Source organism: Musca autumnalis, unplaced genomic scaffold, assembly GCF_047663935.1.
Source record: "Musca autumnalis isolate F117 unplaced genomic scaffold, ASM4766393v1 scaffold_3, whole genome shotgun sequence".
NCBI lineage: Eukaryota > Metazoa > Arthropoda > Insecta > Diptera > Muscidae > Musca > Musca autumnalis.
Genome location: NW_027411866.1, coordinates 46,692,963 through 46,713,526, shown reverse-complemented (window position 1 = coordinate 46,713,526; position 20,564 = coordinate 46,692,963). Strand labels below are relative to the sequence as shown.

General features: G+C 34.9%; 1 protein-coding gene across 3 annotated transcripts in view; it reads left to right on the top strand.

Moving 5' to 3' along the window:
- Positions 1–7,999: 7,999 nt before the first annotated feature.
- The window catches only part of LOC141397806 (alpha-tocopherol transfer protein-like), a 38,665-nt gene continuing 26,100 nt past the window's right edge, over positions 8,000–20,564 (top strand). For 2 of the 3 annotated variants that reach the window (XM_073974543.1, XM_073974541.1), the window contains exons 1-3: positions 8,000–8,877; positions 8,934–9,093; positions 9,162–9,243. In XM_073974543.1, the coding sequence (XP_073830644.1) occupies positions 8,787–8,877; positions 8,934–9,093; positions 9,162–9,243 (333 nt within the window). In that variant the 5' untranslated portion in view covers positions 8,000–8,786. The remainder of the gene's footprint in view (positions 8,878–8,933; positions 9,094–9,161; positions 9,244–20,564) is intronic. The other variant, XM_073974542.1, reaches the window with a different exon arrangement.

Sequence of the window (20,564 nt, the reverse complement as noted above, 5' to 3'; positions counted from 1 at the left end):
CGTCAATTTTTCTGAATTTTTTCTTTTGGAAAAATATTTCCTGGAATGTAATACACAACTCTTCAGACCATGTCACTGTTGTAAAATGGCTCTATGCCGTTGTTTTCAGTACATTTTTCAACGACGATTTAATAAAAATGTGTGAACTGTGTTTAAAATACGTGTTGTAAAAGATATGATGCAAAATACCGCTGAAACAACATGAAGTAAGCTTTTTTAGAGTTTCAGAATGTTCTAAGAATTGTTGAGAACTTTTTTTGGAAGATTTTTGCAAAAGGTTACTTGGTTCAACTCCCAATAGTTTAGCCGATACTGACCAGAATTTCAGCAATTATGTAAAATTTTCTACATTTTGTAGATTTTGATGCCCTAGATGGAGTTTTTCTTTTTCAAAAAATAAGTTCTACTAGTTTAGGGCTACAATATTGCTAAAGAAAGCAAGACCAAATTCCTATTCCTTTCTGAGATAATGGCCTGATAAATGCAAAAAAGTGTAGATTTAGCCGGGTTTAGATGAGGCCATAAAATCCGAACCGAATCTGACAGGACAAAACCCTACTAGGGTTTTTGTAGTCTAAATAGGTACTTTCAAAAAATCCATACCAGAAGTTGTTTGCATTTTCAGTGTTGCATAGTGATATTTTATACTCCCATCTAAAATAAATACAAAGTTTCAGCCATATCGGTTTATTGATGGCACAAAAACCTTCAAACATACCGAAAATTGGGAGGGATAATTCTGTGGGGGCTATATGAAGGCCTAGGCATATACCGACAAATTTCAGGTGGAAAGATTTATACCCAATTTTAGCCATTTCGGTGGGATATTGAGTCCGCAGCCTTCTAAGTACCGAAAATGGGGATCTAGATTTCTATATCCTTCTGAAATCTTTTATACATCCATCGAAGACATAATACAAAATTTCAGACATTTTAAATGACGCTGAAACTTTAAAAATACCGAAAATCGGAAAATGTGGGTATAGCCCCCATATTAAGGTACCCCGCCCGATTTACGGATTTTGACGGTTTTAGCCAAATTTTTCAACCGATTCAGTTGTAATTTTGGATTTTGAGTTCTGAGGGAATATTATACCTCGTTGCAAAAAATATTCAATATAGGTCCAAGTTTGGCACTATGCCACACTGGCACTATGCGCCCACGACTTGGCGTAAATGCAATAAATAATAATAATAGGTCCAAGTTTAGTTATAGCTCCCATATAAACGTACCTCCCGATTTTAAAGGCGTGGTATAAGGGGAATAATTTTCCCGAAGCCAGATAGGGGCATATATTAATAGTAACGATATTAAAAATACCAGAAAAATTTATTTACAAATGGGCTATATCGGTCCACGTTTTGATATAGCCCCACAAAACGGTACCACCCGATTTTCGGTATTTTGAAGGTTTTAGCCTCATTATCACACCGAACTGGCTGAAATTTGTATGTGTAGGTCCTCGCCATAGTATAGCCCCCATAGAACAATACCTCCTTCCAGTATTTTTAAGGTTGTGGCCTCAATATGAAATTTCGTATTAGGTCTTCACTGAGGGTATTAAACTTTCCATGTGAAATCTGTCGGTATAGGTCCACGTTTCGATATAGCCCCCATCGAACGGTACTACCCGATTTTCGGTATTTTGAAGGTTTTAGCTTCATTATCACAAATTCGGAGTATAGTCTTCGTTCGGAGTATAGTCTTCATTGGGGGTTTCCAACTTTCCCTTCTACGCTTTCGTATAGCCCCCATAGAAAGGTACTTCCCGATTTTCGGTATTTTGAAGGCTATGGCCACAATAATCCATCGACATGGCTGAAATTTGGCATTTAGTCTTCGTTAGTAGTATAAAACCTTTCCGACTGAAATTCATCGGTATAGCCCAATAGAACGGTACCTCCCGATTTTCATAATTCTGAGCGTCAATATCCCACCGGCATGACTGAAATTTGTTATTTACTCTTCCATGGGGTTATAAAATATTACAGAAAAGAATCATCTGAATAGGTCCACGTCTTCCTATATCCCCCATAGAACGTGCCTCTTGATTTTTTTAGCTTTTAGCCACATTATCTAACAGAAATATCGGAAATGCGGTATTTAGTCTTCTTTGAGTCAAAAAATTTTCCGACAACTCGTGGTGGAGGGTATAACAAGTTCGGCCCGGTCGAACTTAACGCTTTCCTACTTGTTCTCATTCGAGCTCAATGACCTAAGATTTAGGGACTATTTTGAAATCTTCAACGAAGGTAGTCCATGTGGTCATGTTTACAATAATATCACCATGGAAAGAATAACCCCCAAACTTAGATCAAGCTCCCAGTTGGACTATTTGACCACTTCTTTTTGCTTAATTCCAGTTTAATGTCTCTTCTGAGTCGGTGCTAAAATTTTAACAACGTATAGTCCTTGTGATCATCACTATAATATTATGATCATTTTTAGATTGAAGTCAGTATTAATCCACGAGAAATGGGCAACAAAATGTCCCAATATATGGCCCCGCTCCTTCATACAACTTCCTTGCAAAAGTGCGATTAAATCCAGGTTTTTAATAGAGCCTCGACAATGGGCCCAAGATCCAAAAAAGTGTTTTCTTCGTAAGGAAAGTGATAATGGATTTTATACCTGTGCTGTTCTTTTACAGTCATGTGCTGAGAGACTGTCCCTTTAGACTCGAAATAATGGTTTTAGACCTCCAAGTATGTTTGGACCAAATCAGTTTCAGACAATTGTGTGTCGATTTAGCAATGTCCGTCTATTTGTCTAGCTAAACCGCATGATAACTCTTGAATGGGTCAGTCGGTTCAGTCCAACATTTACCCTTTGTATGTATATATCTCGTACAAAAGTTCAAAACTTTTCGCGAAAACAGTAACCAATGTGATGCACATCGTCATATTTCTGCGAGACATAGATCAGGTTCAAATATTGACTATATCCTGATGACATCATTTGTAGTGAATGGGGCGCACGATAACTCTCGAACGGATAAACCGATTTAGTCCAAAATTTTGAATTGGTAATATTTTGTCAAAACTTAGTTTAAGTATAACCCCCACAAAAGTGCTAAACTTTCGCTAAAATAGGGAACACGAAAACTCTCGGAGGAAGTAAACGAGTTGGCCCATACTTTTCACATTTTAATATTTCTGCGAATCTTATCCATGGTTCTGAAAATAGTGGTCCACAAAGTCGAGGTTATACGTTGACCAACTGGTATAACAGGAGGGCGCGCTATCTATCGAAAAGAAATGACTCCCAAAATAAGATCCACATCCAATATGGACTATGCTGATGCATTTCTTCATGTATTTCCTCCGCAAAACTTTTGAGCTTTAATCAAAATATATTTTCGGCAAGTTCATACGGCAAAAAAGGGCCACAAAATCTGAAATCCCCCATATACATAATTATTGGGGAAGGATTTCGGTTGAGTAGCCGGTATTAAATACAATTCGTTATTGTCAAAATATGAAAGTTTCAACTCATACATGCTGAGGGTATATCTCTATCGGCAAAGCCGACTGTTACCTTTTACTTGTTAGACCTTACACCACACTGTGGAAAGGGGTATTATGTCTTTGTGCATTTGTATGTAACATTCAAAAGAAAACGAAATAGACCCATAGTCCTTTTATTCATGTCCGCCCGTCTGTCCATGTATTATTGTTGTCAAAGTACAGGTCGCATTTATTGTCCGATTCAAATAAAACTTCATTTTTCGGCCAAACTACGAACGCGATTTATTATAGTAAAAATCGGTTCAGATTCGGATATATCTCTCATATATATTTCCGCCCGATTTAAGGTATTTGGTGCACCTATCACGCTATATATGCCCGATTTTGATGAAAGTTGAAACGTGTGCCGTTTTTTTATTTACATGGTTATGATAACACTGTCCGACAGCCAAAAATTATAAACTATTGTATTCCAGGATAAAAAAGACATCAAAAATTCCTTAAACAAGTAAAAAAACGTTACGTTCGGCCGGGCCGAACTTTTCATACCCTCCACCATAAAATATTCTGAACTAAAATGGAATAATTAGTTTTCATTCCTGTCCCCAACTTTAAGTGGGTACGTTAAAATGTCAGATAATGTACATAAAATGTTTCATTCGGTAGGCCCTTTTTTATGGTGCCTATATCTAACTATGTATGTTGACAATTTTTGGTGGGCTAGAAATTGGGAGGTACCGTTATATAGGGGTTTTAATAAAACATGGACCTATTTTGACAGCTTTTAATGGGAGCCTTTAATGTCAAATAACTCCTAATTCGGTTAAAAATTGTTGCTAGAATCCTCAAAATAACGAAAATCGGTACATAACGTGGGAACTTCAAATGTCATTAACAGCTAGTTCGGAGGTATGTGGGCTATACGAAAATATGAACTTAAATGAACAATTTTTGTTAGCTTTTAAATTTCAAATTACAGAAAGTTCGTCCAAAAAATAAGGCTAAGGTACGGAAAATCGGGAGGTTTGTTTTGGGGCTATACCAAAACATGGACTTACGTTCGGTTAAACATTTTAAGTAAAATCCTCATAGTACCGAAAATCGGGAAGTATCGTTATATTGGGGCTATGTTGAAAATTGTTGAAGCAGATGTGTGGTGACCACTACAACCTTCAAATGTCAATTAGTTCGGTTAAAAATTTTAGCTAAAATTGCCAATTACTGAAAATTGGGAGGTACCGTTATATGGGAGCTATATCCGAACATGGACCTATGTTGAAAATTTTTTATGGAGAGGTGTTGTGACCGCTAAGAACTTCAAATGTCAAATTACTGCTAGTTCGGTTTAATATTGTAGTTAAAATCATCAAATTATTGAAAATCGGGAGTTACTTTTATATGGGAGCTTTATCAATACATCGACCTATCTTGACAATTTTTGGTGGAGAGGTGTGGTGACCACTAAGAATTTCAAATGTCAAATGTTCAAATTAGAGATAATTCGGTTAAAACTTGTAGGTAAAATTCTCAAAATACCAAAAATCCGTTATATGGGGATACCGAAATCCGTTATACCGAGGTACCGTTATATGGGGCAATACCAAAACATTGACCTACGTTCATAATTATTTCGAATATAAGTTTTTTGGTCACTAAGAATCCTAAATATCAAATTAAAGCTAATTCGGTCTAGAAATGTGTATTTAAACGTCAAAATACCTGAAATCGGGCGGTAACGTTATATGGGGCTATTCCAAAACATTGATCTATGTCCACTAGTTTTGTTATATAAGTTTATTGACACTTAGGAACCCTAAATGTCAATTTATAGCTAAATCGGTCTGAAAAAATAGAGCTAAAAACGTCAAAATACCGTAAATCGGGGGTACCGTCATATGGGGGCTATACCAAAACGGGGACTTATGTCCACAACTTTTTTAAGATAAGTTTATTTACACTTAAGAACCCTAAATGTCAAATTATAGCTTAATCGACTCGAAAATGTAGCTAAAAACGTCAAAATACCGTAAATCGGGGGGCACCGTTATATGGGGGCTATACCAAAACGTGGACCTATGTCCACAAGTTTTGTTATATAAGTTTACTGACATATAAGAACCCTAAATGTCAAATTATAGCTACATCGGTCTGAAAATATAGCTAAAAACGTCAAAATACCGTAAATCGGGGGTACCGTTGTATAGGGGCTATACCCAAACGTGGACCGATATAGCCCATCATCGAACTTGACCTGCCTGCAAACAAAAGACACATTTTCCCAAAATTTCAGACAATTTTGGTGGAGAGGTGTGGTGACCACTAAGAACTTCAAATGTCAAATGTTCAAATTACAGCTAATTCGGTTAAAACTTGTAGGTAAAAATCTCAAAATACCGAAAATCAGGAGGTACCGTTATATGGGGTTATACCAAATGTGCCTATGTTCATAATTTTTTCGAATATAAGTTTTTTGGTCACTAAGAACCCTAAATACAAATTATAGCTTATTCGGTCTAGAAATGCGACTTAAATCGTCAAAATACCTGAAATCGGGCGGTAACGTTATATGGGGGCTATTCCAAAACATTGATCTATGTCCACTAGTTTTGTTATGTAAGTTTATTGACACTTAAGAACCCTAAATGTCAATTTATAGCTACATCGGTCTGAAAAAATAGAGCTAAAAACGTCAAAATACCGTAAATCAGGGGTACCGTTATATGGGGGCTATACCAAAACGTGGACCTATGTCCAGAACTTTTGTTTTATAAGTTTAATGACGCTTAAGAGCCCTAAATGTCAAATTAGAGTTAAATCGGTCTGAAAATGTAGCTAAAAACGTCAAAATACCGTAAATCGGGGGTACCGTTATATGGGGGCTATACCAAAACGTGGACCTATGTCCACAAGTTTTGTTATATAAGTTTAGTGATGCTTAAGAGCCCTAAATATCAAATTAGAGCTAAATCGGTCTGAAAATGTAGCCAAAAACGTCAAAATACCGTAAATCGGGGGGTACCGTTATATGGGGGCTATACCAAAACGTGGACCGATATAGCCCATCATCGAACTTGACCTGCCTGCAAACAAAAGACGCATTTTCCCAAAATTTCAGCGTCCTATCTCCATTTTTGTGGATGCTAGAGTGATTACCACAGACAGAAGGGCGGACGGATGTGCACCGATCGACTCAGAATTTTACCCTGATCAAGAATATATATACTTTATAGGGTCGCAAATTTGTATTTCAATGCGTTACAAACGGAAAAACAAACTTAATATACCCTCCATAGTATGGTGGAGGGTATAAAAATTAAGTCAAAAGTGAGCATTTTGGCAGGCGCATATCTTCTAAACCGCGAAGAATTTTAATTTGCTCATGGCGGCAAAATTGTAGCTCTTGTCATAAAGAACATCAATTCTGGACAAATGAAATCCACCAAACCTCTTCTTCATCATCTTCTAAAACTTTTTCTAGGGGTTTGATTTTGGCGATTTTGACCTTGAAAATGAGGTTTGGTGGATTTCATTTGTCCAGAATTGATGTTCTTTATGACAAGAGCTACAATTTTGCAAATTAAAATTCTTCGCGGTTTAGAAGATATGCGCCTGCCAAAATGCTCACTTTTGACTTAATTTTTCAAGGATATTTTTGATGTCCTTTTTATTCTGGAATACAATAATTTATAATTATTATATAAAGCCTAAGAGAGAAGTCTCCCTATATATATATATATATATATAAAGCCTATACTCTCCTCTTTAATATGACACCAATACTAATCGTACGACGATTACAAATATTTAAAACATTTTTTTGAAAAATGTTGACCTTTGAAATTTGTTTGACCTATAAAAGGTCAAAACGATGAGAAAACGAAAAATTAAAAATACCATTATACTCCATTTTGCCTATACTTTCAAACGTATATAGTCCGGTTCAAGTGTAACAAAATTTTTTTAAAATTGTCGGACGATGTAATTTTTCGATTGAGACGAACGTAATGATCGAAGGCTTTTATTTGGATTAAAATAGAAAGAGAGCGAACTACGATACCCATCCACCCATCATTATACAGTGCCTCCAAGCGAAAGTCGTACAGCTATTGATTTTTTTTTTTTTTTTTTAATTGACTTATATCTCCGACACAAAAAGGGATTTGAAGAAAGTATTTACGCAGCTTTTTAGTGTATTCGGTCGACAATTTAGAAGCACGATATAAGAAAATCTTCAACCCGTTTACATTGTTAAAAAATTAAATTAGCTAAAATACTAAGAATTTTAGCACCAAGCGAAAGTCATAAACTTTTCTTGTGGATAGTTTAATACACGAAGCGCAAAATGAGTTGATTTTTAGTGTCCCAACACTCTAATCGATTGAGAAAAATATTTGGAAGCTTATTTTTTCAATGTGCAGTCAAATTGTTACTACATAAATAACTTGTCAATTGGTGATTAAAAAGGCGTACAAAGCTGTACATAAATTTATCCAAGAGCGATGTTTAGAATATCAGAACAATACCAATGAATGCATAAATTTTCTTAAAAGAGCGTAATTTTCATAGCTGCAACAAATTCTGTGCGGAACCTGACATTACATATGTATATGGACACAACAAGCCGGTAACTGAATTACACTTCATTGGAAACAAAGTGCATACGAATGCCTCAGACAAAAAACCAACACGCGACTGATAACAACTTCCAAAATAAAACAACTTATCGATTCAAACAAATATGAAGCGATAAAATCAGAATTTGTTACGATTAGACAGACAGATTTCAAGTTCCATTGGATGTATAACCCATTGTGATATTTAATAGGCTGGATGGTCAGTACAAATATACTGAAATGTATATTGTTATATCACATTGTATATACAAATGTATGTACATATTAAAGGAAACAAGTTTACTAATACAGTCGAACTTCTCTATAACGAAGCTGGAGCGGACAAAGAATTATTTTTTCCGTTTGGTAATTACTTTAGGCAACTTATTTTCCAACAGAAGCGCAGAACCGAATCACCCAATATTATCAAAGATAACAAAATAACTGTAAGCGGTTATAATTTTTATATGTTAATCTCAAATATATATTTTAAATCATTTTTTCGCTTCTATTGTTTATAAAAATTATCCGCGACAACAAATCGATGTGATAATAATTCGGTCTTGAACAAAGACCCTGCACTCTCAGCCACTGCATTAAATGGGATTGACAGCATTTAGCTAACCGGTCTGGGCATTCATTGATCGCCACTTCGTCAGTATTATTAAAACACTTGACTAAAAATAAACTGCGTTCACAAACAAAATGGAAATATTTGCCAACTCAGAAATTGAAAGTGATTTGAAATGTTTACAAAAATGGTTTGAGGATAATGAGAAATTACCAAAGAAAATAGGTATGGAATTGATCTATAAAAACACAAAAAAGTTTAATATATTCATGTCTCTGCAGATCGCATTTTGTTGGCTCGTTTTTATTATTATGCCGACAGGAGAGTTGAAGAGACCATGCAACTTTTACTCGGCCATTATGCCTTGCGTATGAAAAATCCGCATATTTTCATTACTCGCGATCCTCACAGTCAGGATGCTCTTAATACAGCAGAATTTGTGTAAGAAGATTTTGAAATTGCTATAAATAAATTAATTTAATTAAAATTTTTCCAAACCTGATTTTTAGATATTTTATAACATTGCCAGAACTCACACCGGATAAAAATCAAGTTAAATTTATTAAATTAAAGAGTACAGATCCAAATAAGGTAAATATTTTTTAAAACGTAATTTTTTGAAAAAGACTATTCACACAAAAAGTAAGAAGTAGAAACGACGTAAGGACCGACAGCTTCCTGCACAAAAGAAAACACACATACACTAATCTTCTATTACAAACAATTAGTATAAAAAAGTGGCTTAATAGAGAATGTAAAATAATTCAAATATTGCAAAACATGAGCTATACCGACAATTTTCTGCTTTATGAGTTCTCTACTTCTAAGATAGTCGGCATGTCCATTAGATTGGATAATTTACGTAAACCCTTCAAAATAACAGAAACTGGCAATTAACATGCTATTGGGTCAACATTTGGACGTATGTCAAAGACCCCTTCTCATGATTTTCAAATAAGTAAAAATTTCCGTCGCTACAAAAACCCCATTACATTTGAAAAATCAAAGTTCAGTGGCAAGCTTAGTCTCTTAATTACAATTTTTGCAGTTACAGTAATACAATAACCTTGGTATAGTATAACAGTAAGGTCATATTAGGCAAATATTTGCTCCAGTGACCGGCAGTGTGAGCTTACTGAGAGCAAGTGAGTGTGCATTCAACCGATTTTCCTGAAATTTTCAGGGAATGTACAGGGATGGTCCACGGTGAAAATGGGATGCATATTTTCTTGACTTTCGAAAGGCGGGATACTTCCCTTTGCCATATTTAAAAAAACGCCATATTTTTATGAATAAAAAAACAAATGCAACATAGGTGTTTATGGAAAGAAAATTTTACCACGGCAACTTTCTTCAATTTTCAATTTAAGTTTTTTCTACAAAAACAACTTAACTTATTTTACTGCAATTGTCAGGGAATGTACAGGGATGGCCCCCCCAAAAAAACGGTACGTATTTTATTGAATTCCAGAGGGAGCGGGATACCTCCCCTATGCTATATTATATTTGCAACAACTACGAATGTATCGACTTAAAAATTTGCGAATTAATCTAGAATCTTGGTTCTTCTTTGCGGCCTAAAGACCCGACCGAGCCTGTTTTTTTAATATGTTATATCTTCAATACTACTTAACCGATTCCCATAAAATTTGCAGCAAAAGTTCAATGTTTGCCGTTGTTATGTATATTTTATGAAGGGCTGAGGTGGGGTACCTTCCCCACGCCTTTCTTTTAAACGCTATATGTCTAAGCCAAATTTATGATTATATCGGTTTCACCATACATTTTGGGGGGCAATGGGGTTGTGTGTACTCTAGGTACATATTTGGAACAAAAATACCGGACCACGCCCACATTTTTAAATATGTTATATATTGAAAACTGATGGCAACGCTCACTCTTTTCAATACATTATTTTTTCCAAAACTACTGAACCTAATTTCATGCAATTTTCAGAAAATGTTCAGGAATATTCCGTAATCCAAAATGCTATATATAGACATAGACGAATTTCGGGAGCCTATTGTTTTATAATCGCTACATTTGCTAAACTTATGAGTGCATCGGCTTGCAAATTAATTTTCGGGACAAGGATGTTTGCGTCCCCGATCTAGAAAAACGATATATTCACAAATTTCCTTAAATTGTAAGGTTAAACAGTCCATCAGCCATGAAAAACTAAAACAAATAAGTCTCAATAAGCGGGAGAATTCGACTTAAACATTTTTTTAACTTTTATAATAAGATCGCTGTAGTATTAAGACAGGGGACATGGACGATAATAAATCCTAAACAGCATCAATAAATCCTAAACAGCATCAAATCCGACAGTCAGTAAAAGAAAATAAAGGTTACAGACATAATCTGTTGATAAATTTAAAATTCCCCTTGGTCCATTGTCAAACTTAAGAAGTGTGGTAGAAAATACGTATTTTTGAATTGTCAAGCATAAAAGCCATAAAAAGTTGTCATTACAACCAGGGTTTCGGAGTCGAGGTATTTTTGGCTCGACTCCGACTCCAGGCGATTTTTTTTCACGACTCCGACTCCGACTCAGACTCCGGGTCGACTCCGAGAGTGAATTTCTATACCACTAAAAATGAATAAAATGTGCACAAATTTTTAACTTTTTCCTATATTTTGGCCTATATAGGTTAATGTGTTAGTTTTTCCTTACTTATTCATATCAATACTGTTTCTGCCGAATCTTACATTGAAAAATAGCAAAGTTAGAAAGTTTTTGTCGGTTATCATTTTTTTGCACGAGTATATTCTGGACGGATTTCTTCTTCAATTACCTCCCATTTCTATTACTGTTATAAAGCAATTAACTAAACCTATATATTGTTTCTCTCGTACAAATTATACAAACTTAAATGCTCTTTTGAGCTTAACAAACTGGTCTATACTCCAATCTTTTGACACACTTGATGATATGTTACAAAGTTTCTATACTACTCTTGAAAATGCCATGTCGAAAACTGTGCCAATATCTAAAATTATTAGACGTTCTGGTCCACCATGAAATACCGCAATTTTAAGTAAGTTAAATAACAAGAAAAATAAACTTTATAAAAAATACAAGCAATGTGGTTCCCCTTCTGATTTTGCAGTTTATGTAGTTGCCAGATCGAAATTTACTATTCTAAATAATTGGCTGTATAGAAGTTATATTTCGGAAGTCAAACAAAAATTAGTTACAAATCCTAAATCCTTTTATGGTTTTATAAATTCAAAGCGTCAATCGCATACTTTGCCAAAAATCTTAAAGTTTAAAACTATTGTTGCGGAAGATGACATCTCTATATCAAATACATTTGCATCATTCTTTGAAACAACTTATTCAAATAAATCGTACAACAATGCAACCGAATATCCATATCCCTTGCCAGAATTTCCGTCCATAAATCTTCCTTCATTAACAGTTTCTGATGTGCTAACAGAGTTAAAATCTCTAAAAACATAACATCCCCAGGTCCAGATGGAATACCTGCCTGCATATTAAAGAACTGTGCTGAAAATCTTGCACTTCCGCTTAGTATAATGTTTAATGAATCTATTCGTGCCGGTCATTTCCCTTTAAAATGGAAAAAGTCGTTTATTGTTCCCTTATTTAAATCAGGTAGTAGAAATGAAGCTACCAATTATAGAGGTATTGCAAAATTGAATTCAATTCCAAAATTATTTGAGAAAATGGTTACTGAATTAGTATCCTTTCAAGTTTCTCCTATACTGTCCAATCATCAACACGGGTTTCGAAAAAGTCGATCTACCATTACAAATTTACTAGAACTAACTTCAAATGTTAATGAGGGCTTTCGAAATCGTTGCCAAACGGACTGTATTTACACTGATTTCAGCAAGGCTTTTGACAAAGTAAATCACGAACTATTATTACTCAAACTAAACGCTATTGGCTTCTCGCCTTCATTACTTAAATGGATAAAATCATATCTCAGCGATAGAGAGCAAACAGTTAAATTTGGCACTGCTATATCCGATAAAATATATGTTACATCTGGGGTTCCGCAGGGGAGCCATCTTGGACCGGTATTATTTACACTATTTATTAATGATCTGCCAAATGTTTTACAAAACTCCAATATTCTCATGTTTGCCGATGATGTCAAAATATTCCAATCATTCAGTGACCCATCGAATCAACATCTTCTACAATCCGATTTAGACCGTTTCTGTCATTGGTGCAATATAAACATGTTGGAGCTAAATGTCCTTAAATGTAAGCACATGTCATTTTTATACCCTCAGCCTTTAGGCTAAGGAGGGTATATACACTTTGATACGATGAAAATGTGCCTCATCGAAATAATGGTTTTAGACCCCAAGTATGTTTGGACGAAATGTGTTTCAGACAATTTGGAGTCGATCTAGCCATGTCCGTCCGTCTGTCTGTCTGTCTGTCCTGCTGGCTGGAGCGCACGATAACTCTCGAATGGATGAACCGATTCGGTTCAAATTTTGGTTTTCGTAATATTTTGCCCAAACTTAGTTTAAGTTCGAAGATGAGCTGCATCGGTCTACTCTTTCCGGTACCTCCCCCACAAAAGTTCGAAAATGTTCGGAAAGTTTGTGCGCACGATAACTCTTGAAGGGAGTAACCGATTTGGTCCATACTTTGTATAGCGTAAACTTTCTACCAGAGTTATATTAGATTTCAATATGGTCTCAATAGGTCCACTCCTTCGGTTACCTCCCACACAAAATTTCGGAAAAGTTCAGTTTAGGGCCATCTCTCGAATCGCTTTGATTTTTGTTTTAGCAACTAGTATTCACTGCCCTCCATACGACGGTACAAGTTTCATCCGGGGCATGTCCATACTTCCTGAGAAAATAGCATGAAAGTTGCAAAAAACCCCTATGACACCGTATGTAATGGTGTGAGCGCAAATAACTCTCGAACGGATCAGCCGATTCAGTCCACAATTAGGCTTTCGTAATATTTAGTCCAAACATAGTTTATGTTCGAAGATAATCCAAATCGGTCCATTCCTTCAGGTACCTCCCCTACAAAAGTTCAAAAATGTTCGGAAAAATTGTGCGCACGATAACTCTTGAAGGGAGTGAACGATTTGGTCCATACATTACACATCTTAATACATCTACCAGATATAGATCAGGTTTAAATATGGACTATATTTGTCCACTCCCTCGGGTACCTCCCACACACAATTTCGGATAGGTTCACTTTAAGACCGGCACTCGAGACACTCTGATGTCTGTTGAAGCATCTTGCATTCGCTACCTCAATTACGACGATAAATGTTTTTTCAAGGGCAAGTCCGTACTTCTTGAAGAAACAACCCGAAAGGTGTAAAAACCCCTAATGTAGTCGCTGGAGAGTACGAAAACTTCTTCTTGGCCTTAGGGTACCTCCCCTACAAAAGTTCAACATTCGTGTCGAAATACAGTTTAGGGTCTCTTCAAAGATGCTTTGGAAATTAATGCCGATGCTGTTCATTGTGGTCCTGCTGTTTACAGTCATATTATGGTTTCCGTCGACAAGTCGATGCTTCCTGGCGTACTGGTCCAAACGTTATAAGATGGCCCACTGAAATAACTAGTGTGACCAATATATATCAATAAGATATGATTCTCAAAATCAGATCCGTTTCCTACGTCGTCTATTCATTTATGTAGCCCCTCCGAACAATTGTAATCCTAATCCACATTATCGTCGGCAAGTTCAAAGGTACAAAATGGCCAAAAAATTCTAAAAAGACCCGAAATACATTCGATCTATTCGTAGAATAATATTTCAATTCACATAGGCTGAGGGTATATCTCTGTCGGCAAAGCCGACTGATTCTTTTTTACTTGTTTAGACTAAAGAAGATTGATACGTTTTATTATCTTAATGATCAGATTGTTGAAAATGTTGTATTCATTAACGATTTGGGAATATTCTTAGACAACCGTTTAAATTTCAAGGAACATATTTCTGCGATTACAAATAAGGCCTACAGAAATCTGGGATTTATCAAAAGATGGAGTAGAGAATTTTCAGACCCGTTGGTAACAAAACAACTGTATATATCATTTGTTCGTTCTACATTAGAGTATGGGTCAATTATCTGGGATCCAACTTATTTAATCCATATAAAAGCAATAGAATCTGTTCAAAAGCAATTTCTTTTGTTTTGTCTTAGGGGTCGCGGTTGGACAATACATACACTACCATCGTACAAATACAGGTTAAACCAAATAAAACTCCCCACTTTGAAAAGTCGAAGAACTATGTTGAATGTGTCCTTCATACTAAACAAGGAAAACTATTTTCTGATTTTATTCTAAAAAAACTTTGCTTTAACGTACCAATCAGACAAACACGTAACTATCAGTTACTATATGTAGATTACTATCGGTCAAACTATGAAAATAATGATCCCTTACGCCGTCTGCTTTTGGAATTTAATAAATTTTGTAGTATAATAGATGTTTGTGAATCACGAGAATCAGTAAAAAGAAAAATTATAATATCCCTTAATGAATAGTTTCTGTTTTTCTCTATTTTTACTTTTTGTAAATTTGATATTTTGTATATATGCATGTACTTAGTATGTATTATAGTCTGTAAGGATTGTATTAATCTATAGACTTAAGTAAATAAAAAAAAAATCTTTAAGCCTTCAAAATATTTGAAAATGTTGGGGCAATACAAATCGTAAGGACTACATGCAATAAAAACTATAAGCAATTTACGATTTAGTGTGCTTAGCTCAATAAAAGCCATTTTCCATGATTTTTTTCCGAGAAAACTACGTAACTTTTTGGCAGAATTTTTTTTTTCATCTGAAAGAGAAAAATATTACGAAGGTTTGAGGTCGTATACGAAAATTTGTTTTCATTAAAGCATTTTGCTGTGCCAACTCTATCTCGAAAACTAATAAACCAATTGTCATATATTTTTGTGGCCGATTTCGAGAACAACAAGGTTTATATGCTGCATACAAAATAAATTAAATTGTTCCCATCCAACGCTCATACTGAGGCAATATTGTTCCGATCGACTTAAAAATTTGACCACATATTCTATGCTATTTATACTTTCTACCTTTTTCTGAAATTTATAAATAGGGATCACCCCTTAAACTAAAATTCAGCGCTCACATTTTGAACTTTGGTGTGGAGTGGATAATTTTATTGAAATATTTGAGATATATTGTGTACACCACTCAGCACGAAGGCAGATGGATGTTTTCTGGAACTGAAAAATTAGCAAACGATGAGATTTCGTGCATGAAAATATACTACAAAAATGTTGCTAGGAAAATTTTATGTAGTGTCGCTTCACTAGGACAAGAAATCGATGTTGCTATGTTTTTATTGTCCTTTATCACTTTTACCCGATCCTTTCTTATGAAAACTCTATGATTATGTATTTCATTGAATTTCGTATATGCAATTGAATGTGCAGAAAACTCTGACAGATTCTGTTATTTGAATATCTACATCTAAAACCCTCATTGAGTATTTAATGAATCCTAGATGAAAGATTGGCCGTTTGTGAGGCTTCTGTTAACCAACAACGAATTTATGATGCCTAATTCAGAAGCGCAACCATCCGAATTTGATATATAGTTAAAAGATTATACGAAATTTACCGAAATACATAAAGATACGTTTTTTTTTTGAGAAGGTAACGGGTAAAACTGATAACGGATAATTAAAACGTGAACATATCGATTTCTTGGATATGGGAAATCTACATATAATTTTCGGTGGAACATTTTTGTAGAAAATTTCATTTTGTTTTACTTTATGAGTTCAAGAACAAAAAGGACATGGATGAAACTAAGCTAGAAGGACAGTATATTTGACATAAAGGTTCGTCATTCCATTTAACTGAAAACATGTAATCTAAAAATGATGAAACAATATCTCCAAACAGAGATATAAAGCTATTTTCTCAATGATTGATGAGGGTCAATCAAAAAAATCATTATGTCATGACTCAGAAATTTCAGCTATTAGATCCTTTGGGGTTCTCAATTGGGGCTTTCATTCCCAAAAGGAATTTTCCTCCCCCAGATCTTAACTTCCGCTTTGTGTCACAGTGTATTCAGTAAGATTTCCCATAGAGACCACAATGTCTTTAATAGATGACAATGATGACTTCTCATAAAAAACAAGATAAGAATACCAATAGACCTTTGTGAGAAGACCAGTAAGACTTCTGACGAAAGAGGTTAAAGGTCCAATCTTAACTTAGTATAATATATAATTTGCATATATATTTTCTTTTACCTTTCTTTTAAAATAAATAATCATTTCAAAGAAATGTTCTTTGTTCCAAATTTAAGGTTATATATCCATAACGTGGAAAAAATTTTAATACTGAATAATCATAAACCCATGACCTACTTTGGAAAATTATTCCCGAGGTGGGCACTGGTGGGCATCATGACAAAAACCTTAGGTCAAATTTAAGTATATGATCGAATTGGCATTATAAAATACACTAAGAAAATATGCAGCTAAAACATGCAGCAAAAACAGAACAGTCTAAAACATTATTTTTTAATGAAAATTAAGCTATTACCTCCTCCTTGAAAATCCACTATAATATGTTGCTATACGTATTAATTTCGCGATATTTTGAATATATTTACTTGCACATAAGATATAGGTTGTACTCACATCATAAAATATTAGTCAAATGTTCCGAATTTTGATGCTGTTCTTCAGAAGATCGCGTTCGAATAAAACAAAAACTAATATATTTCTAAAAAGGTACATGTCTAGTAGTCAGAGTTGCTAGATGTTGTATCAAAATTTTGACATTATTTTTTTATTTTTAGCCAATGGGTGGATCCACTGTGCTGTGGCGTTATTACAAAAATGAAAACATGGGATGCATCACCGACTTTTGCGATATCTCCGTTGTTTGACCACATACGCCAACCTACTTTGCATCATTATAAAGATGGGGTTTTCTGCTTTCATAGCCATGCTTTGCTTTTGGAAGGTCCCCAACCAAAGTTGTGATATTCGTCATTATAATTAAAATCGTAAAAATGAAAAGTTGGGTTTTATTTGCGGCTATTGTGATATCTTCGTTGTTTGACCACCTACGACCACCTACTTTACATCGTTTAAAAGGTGATATTTTCTACTTTCATTGTCATTGCTTTTAGTATACCTCTTATAGACGCTGAAATATTTGCTTTTGAATAAAATGTTGACTTTTTCTCCAAATAAGTTTTTTGCCCATTCCGACCCCTGAATATAATCCGGCCATCACCAAAATCAGTGGTCTTCTTCTCCTCCGGGACCCCCATTAACCACCAACATTTTGTGACGATCGAATCAAAATTGCGACCCGTAGCGTAATTTCAGAAAGAAAATGGAAAAATGGGATGGAATTTTCAACTTTCGTATTCGGGCTTTGCTTTCGTGGCCATGATTTGCTTTTGAAAGGTCCCCAACCAAAGTTGTGATATTCGTCAATATAATTAAAGTCACAAAACTGAAAAGTTGGGTTTTATTTGCGGCTATTGTGATATCTTCGTTGTTTGACCACCTACGACAAACCACTTTGCATCGTTTAAAAGGTGATGTTTTCTACTTTAATTTTGCATTTGGTATACCCATCATAGAAGCAAAGATATGCGCTCTGGAAAAAATTCCGACCCCTAAATATGATCCGACCATCACCAAAATAGGCTTCTTCCACTTCGGGACCCCCATAAACACCCGAAACTTCGTGACGATCAGACCAAAAATGCGACCTGTAGCGTGATTACAAGGTTTAGATGGACAGACTGAAGAAGAGACGGTGACACACGTGGTCTACGACCATTATTTCGATGCGTTACAAACTTTTTGGCCAAAACCAACTTATAATACCCTCCCCACATAGTGCCGTAGGGTATAACAAGTAAGAAGGACGTTAACTTAGACCGGGCCGAACTTGTTATTTCCCCCACACCACAAACTGCATTTAAGTAAATAGAAATAATCAGTTTCCTTTCGTTGATGTGATCTCAAAATCCTAGTTTTACAGAAACTTGGCTGAAACCAGGTATTCGTGACACTGAGATTTTGTCAGATCAGTACCAAGTATACAGAAAAGATAGACTAAACAAAATTGGTGGAGGAGTATTCATTGCAGTTCATAATTCCATTGCCTCAGAGCGAATTATACTTACTGAATACCCTTATATTGAATTTGTGTGTGTTAAAATAAAATATTTAAATCAATCCTTTATTATAACGTGCTCCTACATTGCTCCAAACTCAAACATAGACATTTATCTTAAACATTCCGAATTAATAAAAGAAGTTTCTTTACGGCATTCAGCAAATTCTGAATTGATTTGTCTTGGTGATTTTAATTTACCAAACTTAACATGGGTCTCAGGCGACAACACTGTGGATTATGTACCTGTTTCAGCAACAGAACTGTCTACAGACATGTTATCCTTCTGGGAAAATATTTTTGATCAATGTCTCTATCAAATAAATAATATCTATAATTCTAAAGGCAAAATTTTAGACTTAGTGTTTTCTTCAACCATAAACTCTTCTGTATGTGCAAGTCCTCCATTCTCAGAACCTGAAGATATTTATCATCCCACCCTTATGGTAACTCTTGAACTCAATAATATTTCAACTACTAAAACTTTACCGCAAACTAAGTCAAGTAAACTAAATTTTGGTAAAACTAATGTGGTCCTACTGCGTTCTATCTTATCAAATAATAGTTGGTTACCTCAGGGAAACATTGATTCCAGTATTTCAAATTTTTATAAAGTACTTAATGATGCATTGACAGTATCAGTCCCTCTCTTAAAGATGTGCTCAGAAATGGGTCCTGCTTGGTTTACTCCACATCTCAGGAGTTTACGCAATATGAAAAGTAGAATGTATAAAAAATTTAAAAGATGCAATTCCACTTTAAATTTTACCAACTATGCAAAAGCTAGAAATGCGTTCAATATAGAAAATTCAAGGTGTTATTCAAATTACTTAATAAAGATGCGAAATAATTTTCATAGGAATCCCAAAAACTTTTATAAATTCGTAAACTCTAAAAGAAAAGTACGTGAATTTCCTAGTAGCATGAGACTTGGTTGTAGAGAATCATGTGACCCTAACGACATTGCGAATATGTTTGCTGACTTTTTTCAAAGTACCTACTCCAAATTTTCAACTAACTCCCTCAATTACCCTTATACTATTCATAAACTTAACCAGTTTCCTCGCATTATTCTCACTGAGGATGATGTATTAAATGGTTTATTGTCATTGAAATATTCAAACTCACCAGGTCCAGATGGTGTACCGACTTCTATTTTAAAATCATGTGCATATGAACTTTATCGTCCCCTAACAAATATTTTCAACGACTCGTTGACATTGGGATATTTCCCCCTTGTCTGGAGATCTAGCTTTATTATTCCTTTGCATAAATCTGATAGTAGATGTGTGATTGAAAACTATAGAGGTATTGCAAAACTAAGTGCAATTCCTAAACTTTTTGAGCTTCTGGTTTCACGCCGAATAACTCATTTCGCTAGATCTATAATATCACCTTATCAACATGGTTTCGTTAAGGGTAGGTCTACCTTGACAAATTTATTGGAACTTACATGTCACGTTCACAGTGGATTCGTAAATAAATGTCAAACTGACGTTATATACACAGATTTCAGTAAGGCCTTTGACACCGTTGTACACGAATTGTTAATATACATATAAGCTTGATTCTATGGGTTTCCCATCAATACTCTTGTCATGGATACGTTCTTATTTACAGGGCCGTACCCAAAGGGTTTCTTTTAATGATATTTTATCAAAAAATATAACTGTGCATTCTGGTGTTCCTCAAGGTAGCCATTTAGGTCCATTACTTTTTGTACTTTACTTAAATGACCTTCCATCTGTTATTC